This window comes from Paramisgurnus dabryanus, chromosome 17 (genome assembly GCF_030506205.2).
Source record: "Paramisgurnus dabryanus chromosome 17, PD_genome_1.1, whole genome shotgun sequence".
Classification (NCBI taxonomy): domain Eukaryota; kingdom Metazoa; phylum Chordata; class Actinopteri; order Cypriniformes; family Cobitidae; genus Paramisgurnus; species Paramisgurnus dabryanus.
This window is the reverse complement of record NC_133353.1, coordinates 30,233,815-30,255,499: the sequence shown is the minus strand read 5'-3', so window position 1 is coordinate 30,255,499 and position 21,685 is coordinate 30,233,815. Positions and strand designations below refer to the sequence as shown.

Below are 21,685 nucleotides of genomic sequence, written 5' to 3'. Positions count from 1 at the left end.
TGGACATAAATGACGACTGAATAAGAGACGTTAGAAGGTGTAAAGAGCTGCTTCACCTGTAGCCTGGTAAGTAATTGAATGTTTTGCTTTAAACAAAATGTGTTTTTTTACAGTAAATGCTACCCCATGAATTTATTGTATATGATAACTTTGTACCTCTGGATACTGTATGGTGAGATTAGAACCTTTTTTAGAACCGTTTTTTAAAACTCTCAAGCCGCTCTCCGAGTGCTGAATTATTTCGGCTCTCCACACGTTTGTAAATTCTTTATCTCCTGTTTGTTACAAATAAAGTATTTTTAGAGTACCAACCTTTTCTTGCATATTTGTAAATTATTATTTGAGATTACACTGATCATGTAGGCTATCCATACATTTACAGCAATTAAAAGCCTGCTATTTTTACTTTCATGATTGAAAGAAAACTACTTTTTTAAGAAACCAAAGATTTAATTTAAAAAAAAAATACAAATAAAACAAAGCAATGTTTTTAACATCAATCCTAAACTGGTGGTCTTCTTCCTTCACTTAGTTTTTCAGTTTATAAATTCCGTTATTTTCCGCAACTGGCTTTTAACGGGGATAAGAGATAAGACTCTCATTGGTTTATTGCACATTACCCCCAAAACACACCCATTATTCATTACAAGAATAGGAACAACCCTTTTAGACTGTGCACTAGGCGCACAAACCATTTTTCCTGTCATTAAATTAGCAAAAGTGGATTCGGACACAACCTTTTAGACTGTGCACCGCGCGTTTTAGACCATGCGCTTAGATCATTAAAATAGGGCCCTATTTGTTCATATAAGTACCACAGAGGTATTTGGTACCATATTGGTTTTATAAGCATGATGGATTATTAGGACCTTTTAAAGAGAGTACTGCCCATTTTTGACATTTTTTCTGAAAGTGTAAATTTGACACTCTGTTTCGGTTTAATAGATACATATTTTTTTATGATGACCAATGCCAAAATGCTTTTAACTTTTTTCTAAATGTTGCCTTGCCTGCTTTTCTTTACATATTTAGTTACTTTGATGTTAAACCACCATCAGCAAACAGTAACTTTTCAAATCAAAAAGATGTTACTGTAACCACCAAGTTATACAATAATTGTTATCATAACTGATAATCTGCTCCCATAAATGGCTTGCGTTTTTAACAATACATGATTTAAAATGCTACATATTTGTTGATAGCTGTGGGTGATTATCACCTGGTTAGTTTCACAGTAAGTGGGTGCAATTCAGTGGGCTCAGGCCGCTTATGGCTGTGTGTCGTGTAAGGACACACAAAGGTCATCTGAGTTAGCTGCTCCCGTGTCTCCCTACCGGCCCATCAGCACTAATGAGGTTTATGTGTTACCCCAGCCTTCTCTTCGACACAGATCGAGATCCCCTTCCATGGTTACAAATCTATTTGGCTTTTGTCCACTACAGTGCAATTAATAATAAAGTGGGAGATATAGGTTAGCAAAGGTCACAAAGACAAGTTAAGAAACCAGGTCTGATCAGAGAATAGTTGAAAGTTCAACCTCGGACTACAATAACAAAACACACCCAAATACTATAGTCAATCCACTCTCAGAAAAAGGTACAAAAGCTTTCAGTGGGGTGGTACCCTTCCGAAAAGTATACCTATGTACTTAAAGATTTCATATTAGTACCTCAAAGGTACACATCGGTACCAAATGTATACAAATCTGTTCCTAAATGGTTTAAAGGTTACCATCCCAGTGACCACTTTTGTACCACTTACTGTTCATATTTTACAAAGATCACAGGAATCCAAAATGTAATTTTGCCAGTACTGCTGTTCTCTTGAACAATTCACAAGAGTTTTGAACATTGTCTGTGCAGTAAATGTCTTGGGACTGATACCAGAGTTTACTGCTGTCTGGTTTGGAAAAACTGTAGGTTTATGTGTACTGTTCTTTGTCTCCCAGGAGAGATCTGGAAGAATTTGCAGAGCTCCAGAGAAGAGAGCGAGAACGGATCACTCTGGAGAAAGAGGAGCGGGAGAAAAACATCCAGGCTCAAAGACTCCACTTTCTCCTCAGCACCAAACAGGTACAAGCAGAAACAGTGAGGTGAATTTGGACATATATCCGGGCTGTATTCAGAATTAATTGAAGAATGTTTTTAAATTTTAATCAGTTTCTTAGTGAAGGCAGTAAACACGATGCAGAATTGTAATTCGATAATGAAGTGAGATTCACAAAACTGGTCCCAACTGCCGCTGCTTACACACCAAACGTGAAGCATCGCATCCCTCGCTCTAGATTTCTCACAGGATTTAACCTGAGTTAATTATATTAACAATTTGCACAGAAGATGCATTTAAAAAGTGTTTGTGACAGTCGTGCTGAATTCGCGTCACTCGCATCGTCGTGCGCGAATTCACATCTATTTGCATCTTTGCATTGGCTTTGTATGTACTCGCGCAAATAATTAAATTCGCTTACTGTGTGTACGTAGCATAAGTGTAGTTTTTAAGCACATATCTTTCATTACTGAGCAATTCCAGCATTATGGATGTCATATTTTTTTGTAAGTTATTTTTTTTGACGAATTTTTGCCTTTATTAAACAGTGAGGTTAGGAGAGGACCGGAAAGTACAGGGAGAAGACAGGGTTATGGGATAGGCAAATGACCACGAGCCAGAGGTGGGGACTCGAGTTTGAGACTCGGACTCGAGTGCGACTTAAGTCGCACACACAGTGACTTCAGACTCGACTTGAGACTCGACCCTCAAAGACTTCAGACTCGACTCGGACTCGAGCACCGCGACTCGTGAACAATGTTTATTTTTAGGAAACGTCTGATGAGCTCGCTGTCATACCCCTCCCTCCGTTACCTACAACTTGCCCACGACGTAACACGTGACGTATCTGCTCCGCGCGCGCGGCCGCGAACATACATGTCGACTGCACCGGCTGCAGCTGTGCCATTCATCTGAAGCTTTGGGTAGTGCTGTGACGGATCCGCGGTTCGGCTCGCATGCGATTCGTGGATTAATATGCAATTTAAATAGGGTAAGTTTATCATTAACGTTTTTCTAAGGCTTGCGGGTAAGTTTATCATTAACGTGTTTCTAAGGCTTGCAATTGTTTAAATGGTTAAACAATTTAACCGCAAAAAGGCGCTCAAGTGAGCAGATTTCTGTACGCACATGCGTTTAAATGTGTCCGGTCCAGCTCCAGTCAGGTCCAGAGTTGTGCTACTTTGTGTCATACTGTAGTGTAGTCCATTAACATACATTTGCTGAATAGAGCAATGAAAAACAACGTAACGTTTTTATGGGAAGCGGCTGCTGCATCTTCTTCCTGAAGCGCTGTTTGGAATTCGCACTCTGCCTGTGTTTGAGCATGCGTTTAAGTGCCCTCAGTAGTGCACATACAGAGAGAAGTGTTTCAAAAGTTAAGCCAACATAAAATCTTTCTTTTCTTGACAGGGCACATACACACAAAATGATCTCACAGTATTCTTTTTCTAATAAAAACATTTTTGTTTATGTCTTAAGAAATCAGTCAGAAACCAGTCTGGGCTTATTTGTTCTTTATAAAGAGACAGTAACCTCAATTAACCTACTTAAGTCTGTGTCATTTATGTTAATCAAACAACCCCAGACAAACAGAAAATCCCTTCTATTGCTCAAAAATAATAATAATAATATTTCATTTGTACAATAAAGACAGTGTTATTATCCATTTAATTTAATTTCTGTACCTAATGCTAATTTAGACCTTACTTAATGTGCAACTTTGTTCTTTTTTATAAATGTTTATAATTTCTTTATTTGTTATTAGAGTTTTACTTGTTACAACGAGACTTCAGACTTGACTTGGATTCAAGCTCAAAGACTTCAGACTTGACTTGGACTCGAGCTCAAAGTCTTCAGACTTGACTCGGACTCGAGCTCAGAGACTTGTGAGCATCTCTGCCACGAGCTGGGAATCGAACTCGGGTCGCCAAAAGTGCGAAAGCACCACATGTCGGAGCGCTGCCCACTACACCATCGGCTCCGACATGGATGTCATATTTTAAGTAAAAAATGTCAATATAATTTCTAAGAGAATGTTGCATGTCTTTTCTATTTTAGATGACGGAAATTGTTATGGATGTAACAGAAAAGGACACAAGTACAATTATGTACATACTTTGTAAGAATTCTATGAATTAAAATGAACAAACCAAAACCAATAATACTCAAAAAATTGAGAGCAAGAACAAAAAAATTATAATTTTTAATTTTTGTGTGCACATTTTTGAGGAAAAAAATTCGTTATTTATGTGATATTTCTATGTTATTGATGTGACAATTCTGAAAGCTGCACCTACCTAACTATGAAAATGATTAAAACAAAAAAGATTTTAAAAAACGTATAGGTAAGTTTTAACTTTTTGGTAAAAACTTTTTTCATGGTAGGATTGACATTTGCATGGAATTGCTATAATATAAATTGCCCATGAACATTATAACATTATAAGCAAGTTTCAGGAAATTTCTAAAAACAGGGGGTGTGCACACCAAAGCTTGTTTTGCGCCGGCGTATATTTTCAAAAAAAAAAAATACAGCTGGCATTGGGCGTCCGTTTAAAATATTTGGTGTGCACACCACCTTAGCTGGTATTGATAATCCAAAATGGTCTACAATGATATTAGAAATGTATAGTAATTTAAATATATTTAATTATCATGTTTAAATAATCCATACCTGTAAAAAAAAATGTTATGGACCATTGTCGCACTTTATATGAGCACTTTATATACTAGAATTTAAATTAAAGTGTTAACTTCTGAATTTTGCCCAACCCCGAGATATATCCTTTGTAAACTGTATTGTACATGTGCATTTGTTTAAGGCTCAAAATCTGTATGAAGTTCAAAGCACCTCAGACTATAATGGCTATAATGTTTCTTGATAATTATAATGGTGCTTTGGCCGTTGTTGATTCAGCAACACTGCAGGGTGATCAGATATGTCATTTTGTGGCCTCTCCTTCATGCTTTTATGGTCTTCATGGCCTCCTGTGGCCCTCCTCCCGTCTCTGCCACCACGGCTCATGCCCATGTTCGTGCATGTTCACTGGACGCTCTGTGCCAACCACAGCACAGACAGGGCAAAAGGACATCACTGCCAGCTGCCTGCAGTCTGACGGAGGAAATCAAGAAATAATACACATCAGCTAATGGCTAATGGACAACAGATGCGAGGGACCACATGCTAGTTAAAAGATGCAGAGGATTTTTTCTGTTTTTCGGTTACTGTGTACGTCACAATTTATTTTGACCTATTTATGCCATTATTTTTGCCATATATCCCACTGTTTAGAAAATGCATTTTAATATTGCAACTGCAGGGGATGTACAATATAAACTGTGTGGGTATTGGGCTATTTTAAAATGGCATTGAACATGGCTGGTTCAGTCAAACTTAAGAGATACCATCCACTTTTTTTTGTGCTTTTTTAAAGTATTTGTTAGTAGACAGATATATAAATTAAATGTTGTTATATAATAAAATGTTGTCGGTCATGGGAGAAAACGTCAGCTTTTTTATATAGCAGAAAGGCTGCGTGTGGCCATCCCTGGGACGGTAAAGGTTGAAAAGGCTTGATACAGCACACATGACTGTGCACATTATTCAGCCCTGATGGTGCATCTTATGGTCAATCATTTAAGCCGCAAACCATAAATGTAGAATTAAGTGCTTGTCGGCACTGGAAAGCTTCAAGCCGCTTCCGAGTCCTCAGTAGTCTTCCTCTCTCACTCCCCCTCCCTGCTCTCTCTCTCTCGCTCGCACACGCTGTGTGTGTGTTACTTCGCTGGGCAACTTATGTTCCCACAGACTGACCTTGTCTCCAGAAAATGGATGGGTCTCCCATGGTTCATCGTTAACCAGAGAAAATTCCGCTGGATAAAAGTGGCTGCGCTGACATAGATGTAGTTCCTCAGTACGAGGGTCAACATCATTGCTCTTTTCCTGTAAGTCTGAGGCAAGTTGGGAGTTTGCGGCGTACCCCCCACCATGTGACACCCGAAGCCCAACTGGGGTGTATTACCTGCATTATCAGCATGTACTGTTGCAAACGCCTCCACTGCTAATGAAGCAAAAATGAGGAGGTGTCTGATCAGCGACTCATTATTTCGCAGGACAAACCAAGACTCACTGAAGTGCTACGGTAACATCAGACAGCACATAGTTACCCGGCAGACATTTACGCTAGCAGACGTGACAGATGTCAGAGTGATGGATTGGTGTCCATTCGGGGGAGGTGACAAGTATAATTGTTTTGTTGTGGTCGACCGAATAAAGTGGGATTCTTTTCCTGTGGGTTTTGCATGGATACCTGTAATGAGACGTGCAATGGGAGGCGTTAGCAGTCAGATGAGGGGGGAAGTCCATAAATAGCAAATAAGTTATTGAAGTTGTATGTGGATGTGTTTGGATGCTCCTCAATGGGGTTTGATGGAAAGGGTAGTCATTTAGAGTAGGGACTTCATGCTAACTGAATCAGAGAGCGGGATTGGTTATCTGTATCACAGTGGTTCTAAACAAGGGACCGGGGCCCACTAGAGGGCCTCAGCTTATCTACAAAGAGTGATACTATAGGACTATTATATTTTAATTTTTTTATAGATATCTATTGTTATTATAACAGAACAAGCAGAAATCAAGAAGTTAATGGTGATTTTTTATTTTGGGTCGGCCTTATGATTAAATTCTCAGTCCTTCCAGAAAAACGCAGTTTTTTTGTGATTGTTGCGGCCAAAAATCCTTGATCTTGCGCACGTTTTCTTAAAAAATGCAATGGAATATGCGGGATATTTATGCAATTTTAATGCAACTTTTTTTTCTGCTAAGATATATGTGATTTTTGCTGCGAAAATATGGGGATTATGAAATTATGCAAGCCCCGCATATTTTGTGCTTGAAAATCTGCAATTTATGCTGCGAAAGTGTGGCGTATTTGAAAAAATGCGAATACCCCCCCCCCCCCGCGTAAATATGCGGACTTTGGGTGATTATGCGTTAAATCATTTTTCTGGAGGGACCGAATACTTGAACCATATTTATGTTCTTTTTAGCTGATTCTTATGCAAATTGTTTTATTTATTTTTTTATATTTTGCTAATTTTAGTGTCCCGGTGTTTACAACTCACCGTTTAAGACAGAGCCTGATGAGATGGAGCTGAGACTGAGACGAGTTAAACCACGATCAGCTCCTAAAGAGAGGAAGACCCCTAAAATACCCCCTGATCTCTTCAACCTGACCCCAAACAGAGATCGTCTTCCACCCATACACCAAAAGCCACAGGTTGCCTGGTTATGTCTTGTTTTATTTAATATTTGAATAATATTTTATTGGGGTGGGGAAAATATTGATTCTCAGATTTTAATTGATCTTCAATTTCGGGATATCCCTGAATCAACTTTTAAAGGGATAGTACCATTGACTTCCATAGTAGGAATAATTTATACCATGGAAGTCAATGGTGCCCCAAATCTGCATTTTTGTTTAAAATGTCTTAATTTGAGTTCAGCAGAACAAAGAAATGTATACAAGCTGATATAATGCTGCTTGATAGAACTGTCATAGATAAATAGTTTGTTATAGTGTGTTTAATGTAATGTTGCTATTGGATCATTTATTCGCTCATGCTACTCTAAAACTTTAATGCTTTAAGATGCATCGGGGGTTTATCAACTCTTACGCCCCATTCAGACAGCCAGTGACAAGCAGTAGCAGAGCGACGTAATCTCATTAATTTCAATGGTAACCTGGCGACTTCCGGCGGCACGAGCGAAAGTGACCGTTGGCGGCCGTATGGGCGTGTCCAGCGACGCGAGAAAGTTAAGAAAAGTTTCATTTATGCAAATGTTTAGCGAATTTCGGGAGCGACTACCAATGAGAACAAAGCAGTGGAGTTCACGTCATCATTCTCTTGTCAGTTACTGAAGTGGACGGTACTCATTTATTTATGACAATCAGATTTAGAAACACCTCATTGAAAGAGATGGGCGACACACAGCGATAACGTCGCTGGCTGTCTGAATGCGGCTTTACTGTGGGTTCACACCAGCCGCGTTTGAGGCGTCAAATTCGCGTCTAGCGCGTCTAGTTTGCCGCTTGAACATTTTGAGTTTACTTGCTTGAAAGCCGCGTGTGAAATTGTAGTTATCTCTTTCCCCGCCATTGACGAGATATCTCGTCAATTAAGAGAAAACGCTTCCCCGCCAATGACGAGATTTCCCTTCCGCAACTTTTTAAACCCGGAAGTATTGCCCTATAGGAAGCGGCTGCATGTCCGTGTCTGTTTTAAAGATCGCTCTGAATGGGATCTCTATGAAAAGTCCGTCACAAAAATTGAATTATCTCTGCTTTTTGCTCAAAATGTGGTGTTTTTGCAGAAACCTACCCATATTCAAAAGCTGATTACAAAAGAACCACTGAAGGTAGGAAGAAACGTTTTTTTTTTGTTTGAAAGCAGAGGGTCTGTTCTTTCATTTGGTATATTGTATGTTTATATATTTAAAGAAGAACATTTTCTGGAAGGCATTAAACTTTGGTGAAAATCATGAAAAATGCTGGCGCTGGCTGGCAACTTTTTTTAAAAACGCTGGCGGTGAAAGAGTTAAGGAGACATTCACGCGGAAAATCGCGTCATGGGTGGGGCTTCTGCGACTCTGCTCGCTTTCTGTAATCACGTCACTACTAGACCAAGCTCCTGATTAGTTAACGCGGCCCGTTTTACGCCAAAGTTTAAATTTTTCAACACTTGTGTTTCCCGCGGCCACGCTCAATTCAAGCCATTCACGCGAACTAGACGCGCAAATGAGGCGGAATCGTGTCTACCGCGCTTAACGCCTCATTCGCGCCGCGAGACCTCCAGATGCCAGTCAACGCGTCTTTACATTGACTTAACATTGAAATCACTTGCACTTGATGCCTCTACCGTGGCTAGTTTGAACGCAGCATTAGACTCTTTCATAGAGCAATGAAAAAACCTTAAAGCGATGACACAACATAGTAACAATTAACAGAAGAGATTTCAAGATAACTCTATTTAAAAGCCAGGATTTATCATCACCATGACATCATTTTGAAAAACTTGCCATGAAAACATAATAATGTCATTTAATATTACTCTCATCTCATCTGGATACCGCAGAAGCTTTTAGACAGTCAGATAACCGGTGATAAGCACGCCTGTCAACCCAAGCCGCTTTTTTCCATGGATCCCATTAAGCAACTCTCAGCGAGGGAATACCGCTACATGTAAAGGCTCCCCGATAAAGAATATCTTTAAGTACTTCCAAATCTAGCATGTCATCTTGTCCAGCTGTGAGAGAGATTCGATGATACGTATTTGCCATTTGTGTTATTTACGGTCCGTGACTTTTATGGTAACTGGTTCTTATTATTGGTTTCTATTAATGTAAAACATAAGTGAGCAGAAATGAAGCGTGAGTCGTTTCGTTTTATTAGAGCCTGAGTTCTTCTCCCTGGCCCGGCATTTCACTCCAGCTGGGTCCAGTTAGCGAGAATTCATTTAAAAAAAACTGCCACATCTTTTGCACAATACGCAATAGATGATGATGCATTATTTATCTACATTTTGCCCTTACAAAGACCCCAGAATAAGCCCCCCCTTCATACCATCTCTCTCTATCTCCCAATTATTTGTGGCCCCCCATACATCGCTCCCTGTGTGATAAGCATCTGCGAGTGATAGATTGATTATGTGTATTGTTAAGGGAAGTGAGGGGATTGGTCAGTGCCAGGTGCTGATCTGGTCTTGATAGTATCAAGGACAGAGAGTGTTGTGCCGGCATGAATTAAAAACAGCAATGTCTGAAGGTCACATTTAAACTAAAAGCAACAAACCTATAACTTATGCATGCCAAGTCAACAATCACGCTATCCATGTGAAGTCTGTAACATTGTACCCTATATAGGCCATCATCACTGTATGGCCGTCTAACCACCATCAGGTGTGTTAATGTCTTATATGAGAAGAGTCTGGCTTTCAGGGGTCCAGCTGGCCATCCACAGGGGCGTCATCAATAACGTGGCAGGCTAGTTTGGGCAATAAAACATTTACCTTATCCCCCTTACCTGTCAGGGGCCCTTTCGTTCATCTCTGGAGGTGCAGCAGCAACGGTACCGGCCCCTGGAGCCGAGCCTGCGCGTGGCCACATCCATCACTGCCCTGGAGGAGGCCAGAGAGGAGCTCAGACGCCAGGAGTGGAGGACTCGCGTCATCGACCAGCCGTAAGTTACACACAAGTGCTCGAAACCACACTGTGAAAAACATGTAGCGTATTAATTCTGAGCTGAATATATATATAAGTATAAATATAGTCAGTATTTGATAACATAGTGTCACATAAGGTCGTAAAATTAAGTTGTTAATATTAGCATAACAATTTACAGCATCATCCCGCAAAACATTATTTTGAGTCTTTAGGCATTGCATGCTTTACATGACATTGTGTAGATGTTTTTTATTCACACAATAAGAGAAGCCTCGCATTATATTCTCCAAGTTTAAGTTTAAACCAGATCTCAAGTGAAATTAAGAAACAACAGTAATGCTGGCCAAAATACTTTATAACCATTAATATCCTTTAATCCGTGCAACCGTACTGTATTTCATCTTTGCCAAGATATTATTAACTTAACTCCAGTATAAGATTATTGCAGAGGATTACTATAATATCATATTATGTTACTTTAGCTGTGCCATCTTTGTGCAACCCTAGCTTTTTATTTTAATTACAAGCTCAATGCGCAACTTTTATTAATCACAGATATTTTTTCTTTTGCTTTGACTTTAAACAGTAAATTAGTTAACCCCATTAACACAGAGCACCCCAAACTCTCTGTAATAGAAGAGGTGGTTACTGTGTAAATCGTATTATACATGTGGTGTCTGCAGGGCATGGCGAAGCATGATTAGAGTCTTTTTGATCCGGGATCTCACTCTCGGTTTCCTGCTAATTTCCTCCGGAATGTTTCAAAGAGACGCCGGAACGTTGCCGCTTCTTTTCTCTATCGCAAGCTTAATTTCAGTCCTAGTGATGTCTGTTCAGCCTCCATTGCAGATAATGCTGGGATGGATTACCATGATATTGAGGAACAAACAGCTTTTATAATGAACTAAACTATTTGGCGAATGGCTTAACGGGCATTGTATGATTCTGAACTCAGAAACGTGATTTGTGTATATACAAAAACATTTAAAGCTACAGTCTGGAATTGGACACGCTTCATCTAAATATTAATATATATTTAATTTAATAAATACTATATAAAATAATAGTATATTAATATAATCTCTATTTAAACATCATTGGAGTTTTTGGTTTACGGGTCAGTGACAAAAACGGTTTGGCAAGATGAGAAATTCAAAAATCTTTTTAAAAAACTTGTTTTTAAAGCATGCACAAGGTTTATTTCTGATTGATTCATAGTGTATTTATGTACATTTTATGCAATAAAAAATTACATTTGCACCATATTTATGAAAGTTAAGCCTGAATGGACCTAAAAATGTCAAATGGTGTAACCGCCAATTGTGGCAAAGAATGAGAAATATTAAATATTTTATCCACCTTGATGGCATGTAAGCGTAATCATCAAAATAATAATAATAATAATAATTTTATGAGTTATTTCTAAATGTAAATGTGTATTTCAATGCACATATTATATTTATGTTAATTTTATGCAAAAAAAATTACATTTGCACCATTATTATGAAAGTTAAGACTGACTGGACCTAAAAATGTCAAATGGAGTAACCGCCAATTGTGCCAAAGAATGAGAAATATTAAATATTTTATCCACCTTGATGGCATGTAAGCGTAATCATCAAAATAATAATAATAATAATAATTTTATGAGTTATTTCTAAATGTAAATGTGTATTTCAATGCACATATTATATTTATGTTAATTTTATGCAAAAAAAATTACATTTGCACCATTATTATGAAAGTTAAGACTGACTGGACCTAAAAATGTCAAATGGAGTAACCGCCAATTGTGCCAAAGAATGAGAAATATTAAATATTTTATCCACCTTGATGGCATGTAAGCGTAATCATAAAAAAAAATGTATGAGTATTTCTAAATGTAAATGTTTATTTCAATGCACACAGTGTATTTATGTTAATTTTATGCAATAAAAAATTACATTTGCACAATTTTTATGAAAGTTAAGACTGAATGGACCTGAAAATGTCAAATGGTGTAACTGCCAATTGTGCCAAAGAATGAGAAATATTAAATATTTTATCCACCTTGATGGCATGTAAGCGTAATCATCAAAAAAAAAAAATTTTATTAAGAGTTATTTCTAAATGTAAATTTTAATGCGTTTTTGTAATATTTGTCCTGACATATGCTGAAAACAGCTCTGTTTTTTAAATAATCTTTGACAAATGATGTAAAAATGTATGTAAAAACATCATATTACACTAAACTAGATGATTATATTTTATTCCACATTTTTATCATTTAAAAAAATACAAGTTACACCAATTGACACAGACCGGTTACACCACATTGACATTTTTGCAATTATCCTCCAAATATTCTTTTTCAAATGAATTAAAACCAGAAATTTTAGATTTGGTCCTCAAAAAAGAGAATGTATGCAAGTAATCTGCACATTTATTTAGAAATTTTAACCCTTTTACATTTAATTAAACACAAAATAATTGACGTCACGTTATTGACCCTTATTAAATTGCTGTCGTCCTGTTGGCTTTCTAACTGGGAAACATTAGCTTAGATTAGATTTTTTTGTGCATGATAGTTCACCCAAAAATGAAAATTGTTTCATCATTTACTCGGGCTCAAGTTGTTCCAAACCTGTATAAATTTCTTTGTTCTGCTGAACACAAAGGAAAAATCTAAAAGTTAATTTTAATACTGGCTTTATAAAAAAACTATTATTAGCTAACATTGACCACGTTTACATGCACACCAAAAATGCGATTATTTCCAATAATGCGAGTAAGGTCTTAATCGCAGTAAGATGTTTACATGACTGGAGCTAACCTCTTCACTCCGTTTTACATGCAGTTTTTATTTTCGGATTATTCACACAAAGTTCAATGCAGAGCACAAATGATGAACTCACATATATGGTCCACTGTTTTAATTTACTTACGTTAAATGACAAACACGTTGTTATAATAGATGTATTTCATTATCCGGTGCCGTGATGAAGATATAAATATGACAGTGCCTGTAAAGGGCGTTCACATAAAAATATAGTTTTAAAAATCGTTTTATATTAAAGATAATAGCAGAGCTCACACAACAACTATAACGATAGCGATTTTGGCACATGATGAACGATAAACCATTGACAGCCAATCAAATCTATTTGAACTTGAAGTGCACGCGCACTTAACTCTTTCACCGCCAGCGTTTTTAAAAAAAGTTGCCAGCCAGCGCCAGCGTTTTTCATGATTTTCACCAAAGTTTAATGCCTTCCAGAAAATGTTCTTCTTTAAATAAATAAACATACAATATACCAAATGAAAGAACAGACCCTCTGCTTTCAAACAAAAAAAACCGTTTCATCCTACCTTTAGTGGTTCTTTTGCAATCAGCTTTTGAATATGGGTAGGTTTTTGCAAAAACACCATATTTTGAGCAAAAAGCAAAAATAATTCCATATTTGTGACGGACTTTTCATAGAGATCCCATTCAGAGCGATCTTTAAAACAGACACGGACATGCAGCAGCTTGCCATAGGGCAATACTTCCGGTTTTAAAAAGTTGCGGAAGGGCGCCACCTGGTGGATAATAGCGGTATTGCGGAAAGACGGAAAATCTCGTCATTGGCGGGGAAGCGTTTTCTCTTAATTGACGAGATATCTCGTCAATGGCGGGGAAAGAGTTAAAATGCAGCAGAAAGCTCATTCATTGCTGAGGTTTATAACATAAAATTACCTCAGGTATCCAGCGCTGATGCTGTGAAATTTTTCTACCACACTGACTACGCCAAAAGGTATGATATTATTACACAAACTACTACATTCATTCAGTTGAGGACATCTGCTGGTTTCCCGCTGTGTAAATGCAACAAGAACAGCATATGTACATATTCAGTGACATGTAAACAATTGCAAAAAAAGTTTTTATTACAAGAAATATCCAATATTAGGTAATGCCGCGCTCGTTTTATCGAATTAGCATGAAGTTATCATTATGATGTGGTCACTAATATATTTATCGTTATAATTATCGTTATAATGTCATTTAAAGGTTTTATACACTGCTGTCGTGTTATTTGAGCTGTTTCTGAATGAAGGCAGACTGCTGACAGCGAGTCGTGTTGGCAGAGTTCATGTAAAACTTCCTAATGTCAAGATTAAAATGAATTTGTGCTTAAGGTGCGTGACTAAAACACACGTGCACTTAATTAGTGCGGTATAAATGCGATTAAAGCGTTTACATGGACGCATACTGCGATTATAAACGGCGTACGCCACCTCTTTTAATGCGACTTTACTTATTGCGATTATGAGCTTAATCGCATTATTTTTATCGAATTATTGCGTTTACATGAGGTAAAGTATAATCGCAGTATTGACAAAATCCCATTATAATCGCATTATTAGGGTGCATGTAAACGCGGTCAATGTTGCATATAAATTGTGCACCCCTTATACATTTCTTGTTTCATACAGATATTGATATATGTATACAACATTTTAGCCTTAACTTTGGTACAGTATAAGCAGATTTTTTGCTATTATACATTAGTCTGCAGATTTACTCATCTCCAAGATAGGGTAAACACAACATCTCAACATATTGCTGTATCTTGTTTTATTCCTTTCCCTCTTAGTCTCCTCCTACATCCGTTTCGGTGGCCTCCTATGATGTTGTCACTGCTGGGCATTGGTCTGCACTGCCAAAAGATCCCCTGTGAGAAGTCAAACTTTCCTTAATGGCTTTCAATGAATAAAAACTACCCTATTAAAATGCAATTCGGTGGCAATGAAAGCAGTAAGTGAAACAGCCGGCAAGCAGCAGAAGCATTGTGTATTCTGGGACATTGGGGCCACATTAATTTTTGCTCTGTGATGTCCGTCCCATGTGCACATTAGCATGGGTTGCACTGTAATCTGTCTTGTAGGGAGGCTGGTGTCTCTGGTGGATAAGGATGGCTGTGGGAGATAGGGCCATTATTTAAAGGGCCAGTGCAGTGTTGATGTCAACCTCTGTTTTTGCCTTGCACCATCAAAGCGTTAGCGAGCATTATTGCTTACGTGGTACTTGCGTGACACAAAGCCCTCTAATAAATAATGATCTTGTTTTTAGGATGGTATGCAGAAAGTTGAACTTTTGCATATTATGACGTAGCCAGTTTGATTTTATAACAGCGTTATAATAAATGATGCCAGTGTTTAATAAAGAGCTACATTTATTTTTCACAATTATTGGTATAAATACCATCACCAAGTATGATTAGGGTCAATAAGCAAGAAGCATAGCAATGTCATTGCATTTATATATAATGTGCGATCACAGGTGCACGTGTCTGGTGCGTTCAGCTCAGCCAATCAGAATGTAGAATTGCGCCAAACAGATGTTTCAGTAGGCATAAATGTATACAACTATAAGAAGGCTTTTGGAAAAAAACACATCTAATGTCTGTTAAAAGGATGCCATCTGTTTTTTTTCAGCACAGTAAATTTCCCATTGCCAGGTGGAACCATTATTGTCTAATTTCCGTGTTTGTCTGTTTTAATTTCATTTAAAACAACAGACAACCTGCACTTCGAGTTTCATCATCATCATAACACGCAACTAAACAACCACTGGGAATAAAAATCTTTCTTTGCAGATTGTGTTCATAGAAAGTGCCAAGATTGTTGGTTATTTGTTTGTTTTGTGACAAGCCAAGCCAATGCCCAGCGGACGTTTACCAGGCCTCTGTGCAGACACCTCTTGTACCACGCTGGATAAATCTTCTCCAGGCAAAGTGTCTTGGGTACAATTTACAAAATCAACCTCGCTGTAATTAACATCTGGCATTTTTCCTAAGTAACTGCTATTTGCGCTGATCGTGTGCCCAGCAAACACACAGCATGTGCAGAAACTACCACAAGACATCACAACAATTAAGAAGCTATTTGGGTTTGGAAATGATCTGGACTGGAATGAAAAGTGCCTGCGAGGGAGAGATGAGGCTGTGTGGTGATACATAAGTAACACGTGCTGGCTTGGGAAACTAACAGAAGCATTCGGTGTTTAGTGGGAGCGTTTGCCAGGACCAGAGGCCAGTAATGGGTCGAAAAATTAGACTGTGCTCTTCCTGTGCTTTATGAGGTCTAATACAACAGACACAAATGTCTTTTTAATCACTTTTCAGATGTTAAAGCTGTTAACAGAATACAGTATTCCCAAAATGAATAGAAAGTTGCCGAAAAAAATCAAGGGCTTCTGAAATGAACAAGTAGTGCCGTGTGAATGTAAATGAAAATCTAAAACTTTTGCTATTTGTGATTATCCTGTTTTGTAGAAAAAAAATGTATCCTTGGATTACACATTTCACCCATTTAAGCCATCTTTACTATATAAAATTAGGGCTGTCAAAAGATTAATTGCGATTAATCTCATACAAATAAAAGTTTTTTTTTTTGCATAATATATGTGTGTGCACTGTGTGTAATTATTTGTATATATAAATACACACATGCATTTATGTATTTAAATTTTCACATGTAAATATGTATTTATTTAAATTTTGATATATTTTATATTATATATATATAAATAAATAAATAGAATATACATAAATAAAAAATTTCTTAAGCTGATGAAATTTAAAGGAAAACACCACCGTTTTTCAATATTTTACTATGTATCTCGTCAATGGCAGGGAAAGAGTTAAATGTATACATGTACAGGTATGTGTGTATTTATATATACTTATTACACGGCTCTCTAGAATGCTTGATTCTGATTGGTCAGTTGAGACATTAGCAGGTTCGTTCTTTTCAAATAATAACCGCTCCAAAATAATAACGCATAGCCGGACTACTTGCACGAGTAAAATCGCTCCGCGCCAATAAAGATCAATAAAGATTACTGTCTGTTTGGCGCCATCTTCTGACAAACACTCGACAACCACGACAAGACACAGACAGCTTACTGAGACTGAACTTGACAAAATAGAGCATGACAGCTACGAAGCCAACACACACAAAAATACAGAATGGGCATTAAAACTTCTCAAAGACTGGTTAAAGAGAAAAAAATGGAGACAGACAAGTATGAAGCAGAGGATCTTAATAAGGTATTACGATCATTTTATGCATCTGTGCAAAGTTTCGCGGAAGGATAAAAATGTTAATTTAAAACAAATATGCCAATAAAATGTTTAAAATTCATATTCATGTCCATTTTTTTTTCTTATGTGGCAAGTAGCCGTGTAATAAGCGGGATAATGTAGAGGCAGCCGGTAGTTATTGGGAAATAAGCCACTTCAGTGTGATACAAGACCCTCCGCTTCGCGTCGGGTCCTGATCACACTGTCGGGGCTTATTTCCCAATAACTACCGGCTGCCTCTACATTATCCCTTACATAATAATTACACACAATACACATATAAATACATTATGCAAACACAGACTTTTAATTTGAATGTGATTAATGGGCATTAATCTTTTGACAGCCCTAGATAAAATATATCTGTTTACATCGTTAAAGTATACATACACCTCTTGTATGGTGCTAAAACCTTTCTTTTTAAAGACTTAATATGTTTTGTCGTTGTTTTTGTTGCAAAATTACAATAAAATCTAAATGTCTTAAGTAGGGCTGTCAAAAGATTAATTGCGATTAATCGCATACAAAATAAAAGTTTGTGTTTGCATAATATATTTGTGTGTGTAATGTTTGTAATTATTATGAATATATAAATACACACACATGCATGTATGTATTTAAGAAACATTCACATGAAAATATGTATTTATTTACATTTTGATATATTTTATATTATATATAAAAAATACATGAATAAAATTTTTCTTAAACTTATACATGTATGTGTGTATTTATATATACATAATAATACACACAATACACACACAAATACATTATGCAAACACAAACTTTTATTTTGAATGTGATTAATCGCGATTAATCTTTTCACAGCCCTATATAAAATATATCGGTTTACATCGTTAAAGTATACATACACCTCTTGAATGGTGCTAAAACCTTTCTTTTTTATGACTTAATATGTTTTGTCGTTGTTTTTTGTTACAAAAGTACAATAAAATCTAAATGTCTTAAGTAGGGCTGTCAAAAAATTAATTGCGATTAATCGCATACAAAATAAAAGTTTGTGTTTGCATAATATATTTGTATGTCTATTGTGTGTAATTATTATGAATATATAAATACACACATATAAATGTCTAAGAAAATGTCAAACATTTTTAAAAGTGTTTTATATATAAATATAAATATATAAATATAAATATAAATATATATATATATATATATATATATATATATATATATATATATATATATATATATACATATATACATATATATATATATATATATACATATATATATATATATATACATATACATATATATACATATACATATATATATATATATATATATATATATATATATATATATATATATATATATATATATATACATACATAAATAACACTTTTAAAAATGTATATTAAAAATATATATGTAAATGTTTCTTAAATACATACATGCATGTGTGTGTATTTATATATACAAAATAATTACACACAGTGCACACCCATATATTATGCAAAAACTAACTTTTATTTTGTATGCAATTACTCGCGATACATTTTTTGACAGCCCAAATGTAATCCCTTAATATGAACAAAACAAAGGATTACTGTTAAGTACATTTACAGTAAATGTCAAATTGTTTTTGCCTTTTAATCCAATTTTTTGCTTCTTTATTCTGTTTCTTTGGCACACAGTTTCCTTCCATTCTTAAATGCATCCCCAAAAAAGAGGTACGAGGGCCTGATGCACACCAGCACCCCCTTCGAACAGGTGGGATACGGGATCAAACATTTTCGAGAGGAACAAAAGGAGGACCTCCAGGGGAAAAAGGTACACTTCTCGCCAGCATGCACACCTAGAAAATGCATTATAGTCTGGCATGAATCGGGAAAAGAGATGGGGTTGCTGATGGTGTTGGGAGGGGGTACCATTCTGAATCATCCCACCTCCCCAAAACAACCTCCATCTTGAGCATCACAAATTTGTCAAATTTGACAGCAGTTTAATAAATACCCACAAGTAAATGAGGAGAAAAGGCTTTCTCTCCCCCCTGAACCAAAGTCTTCACATTAGGTAATTGACTGTGTCTCTGCTGAAGGCCTTTCATGGATGAGAGTTCTTTATTGGCCCTTACCAGCAGGCACTACCCTCTACATCCAGCGCAATTGCCCGGAAATACCTCCTCCGGAATGAAATAAATAAGACTGCCCCTACTGCTGACACGGCTCATGTATGCTTGGTTGCCACTGGATGTGTTCCGCTTAGCGTTTAATTATTGCATTATCCGTGCAGCTTACGAATTTTGGGCTCTTTTTTTCACAAAGAACAGAACTCATCAGGTCATTACCAGAACACAACAGGGGAACTTTCTCTTTTAGACGCATGGTTGACCTTATTCCATTAAACGTCAAATGTATAAAAAGATGTGCTACGTGTCTCTCTGATTCTTTTGAAAAGTAGACCAGTATGTCTGATGTGTACCGTAAGGCTGGTGCCCATGGCATCTGCCGTTAATGAAGACTCAGCGTAACCAGCGTGCCTATGATCAACATAATTGATGTGGCAGAGGCCATAATAAGGATTATCACTGATCCACAGCTAAACAGCAGACAACCCTTCAGCCTCAGGGGCCGTTTCCCACCCAGAGGAGTTTTAATGCAATTTAACTCGCCAATAAACCAAGCACCTTCAAATTCATTTAGAAATATGAACGTAAATGTACACAAGATTAATAAAATATCTGCATTAATAGAATATCTGCGAAAGCGCTACTAGCACTCAATAAAACACTTTTTGTACATGTTGCGCGTCAACGCTCTACGTTTTTTTTTTTTTTTCGAGCTTAGCACTGAAAAATTTTAAATTTTTAGTGAAACGCTCAGCTCGTCAATGCCACAAGTATCATAGCAACCAAAGTCACTAGAGTCGAGCTAGGCGGGCGTGGTTTCAGCAACCAGCCATCTCAACTTTAGCCACGTCCCGCCTCTTTACCCATTTTCGGTTATCCGCGAGTAATTCACGGTGACGCACGTTCAAGATAGCGATGGCAGGTGCCGCCTACTACTGTATCAGCTTCAAAAAATATTTTTTACAGTCTTTGGTTTAAGTTCCTTGGTGCACATGCCCCCTTAGATGTACATAAAGTGCTTATCATCAGGCAAACCTAAAGTAAAGTAAAGTAAAGTAAAGTAAAGTGGACCACGCCAGTCTCATTAACTCCTAAAGCCGCTTCAATGGTTGTAATTAATGCAGCTAGCACATCGAGCACATAGGCAATGTTATTGCTTTGAATGGATTATTCATTCCGCCTCAACACAAGTCTTATGAGTTATCTAGACAAACTCTCTCATTCTCTCCCCGACCTCATCATCATCATCAAGAAGCCCATCCATTCCTCCAGCACTGGGGGTGATGGGTATGCCTTGCTTGTCTAATTGTTTTTATTTATTTATTTACCTCCTCTAAAGAGTTCAACCGCAGAGCTTGTTTTGATTAATCAAAATACATTAAAGATGTACGTGTGTAATGTACTCCAGAAGATGCCCTCCATTTAACCCGGGTCAGATAGAGACCCAGGAGCTGGAGGCACTGCTCTCAATAGGTTTGATTCTGATATTAGATTTATGCAAACTGTTCACTTAGAACCGTTGGATTCTGCATCTCTATGTCACACAACTAAATAGGATTATTGAGGTCTTTGTATCTTATCATTACGAAGCATTAAAAATTACTTTTTAGCTTTATAATATGTTTTACATTTTCAATAAATATTGTATGCTAAATAATTTAATAATTTCTTTTTGCGCAAAAAAAGTATTGTATTATTTATATTGTTTTGTTTTCCCGTGAAAATGTATATTGCACTAGTTATAGAGTGTCAGATAAGTGATGAGATTAGAGATTATTTTCAACTCGGAATTTCTCAGAGGAAAAAGCTTTGTCCCTTGATGACGATGCCGCGCTTTAAAACATAAATTGATTCTAAAGAGGAAATTAGATGGCACTTATTACACTGTCTAACTAGTAACCCAGTGTCATTTGTCTGCGGCTTGATAAATGTCCCACGTTTGCCTACCTCTGACGGCTACCAATGAGAAATACCTTGCACACAAACCTTTTTTTTTTAAATGAATCTCCTCTCAGTTTTTCTCGTGCATTGACTCGTGAGAAGATAATGATGGATATGGTAATTTCCAAGTGCATTTCTGATTAAATTATAGTCACTTCCTTTTTTCTTTCTTCTTCGCTCATTTCTTCACCCCACCCTTCATAGGACCCACACTTTTAAATATGTTATTTCCCAGATTAACATGTCTTCACCTGAAAGCAGTGCTCTGTG

General features: G+C 36.9%; 1 protein-coding gene across 1 annotated transcript in view; it reads left to right on the top strand.

Annotated features, from left to right (window-relative positions):
• spata17 (spermatogenesis associated 17) overlaps positions 1-21,685 on the top strand; it is a 47,712-nt gene that overhangs the window by 11,456 nt on the left and 14,571 nt on the right. Inside the window, exons 6-9 of the mRNA XM_065288791.2 lie at positions 1,949-2,072; positions 7,149-7,325; positions 10,135-10,283; positions 19,041-19,176. Coding sequence (XP_065144863.2) covers positions 1,949-2,072; positions 7,149-7,325; positions 10,135-10,283; positions 19,041-19,176 — 586 coding nt within the window. The remainder of the gene's footprint in view (positions 1-1,948; positions 2,073-7,148; positions 7,326-10,134; positions 10,284-19,040; positions 19,177-21,685) is intronic.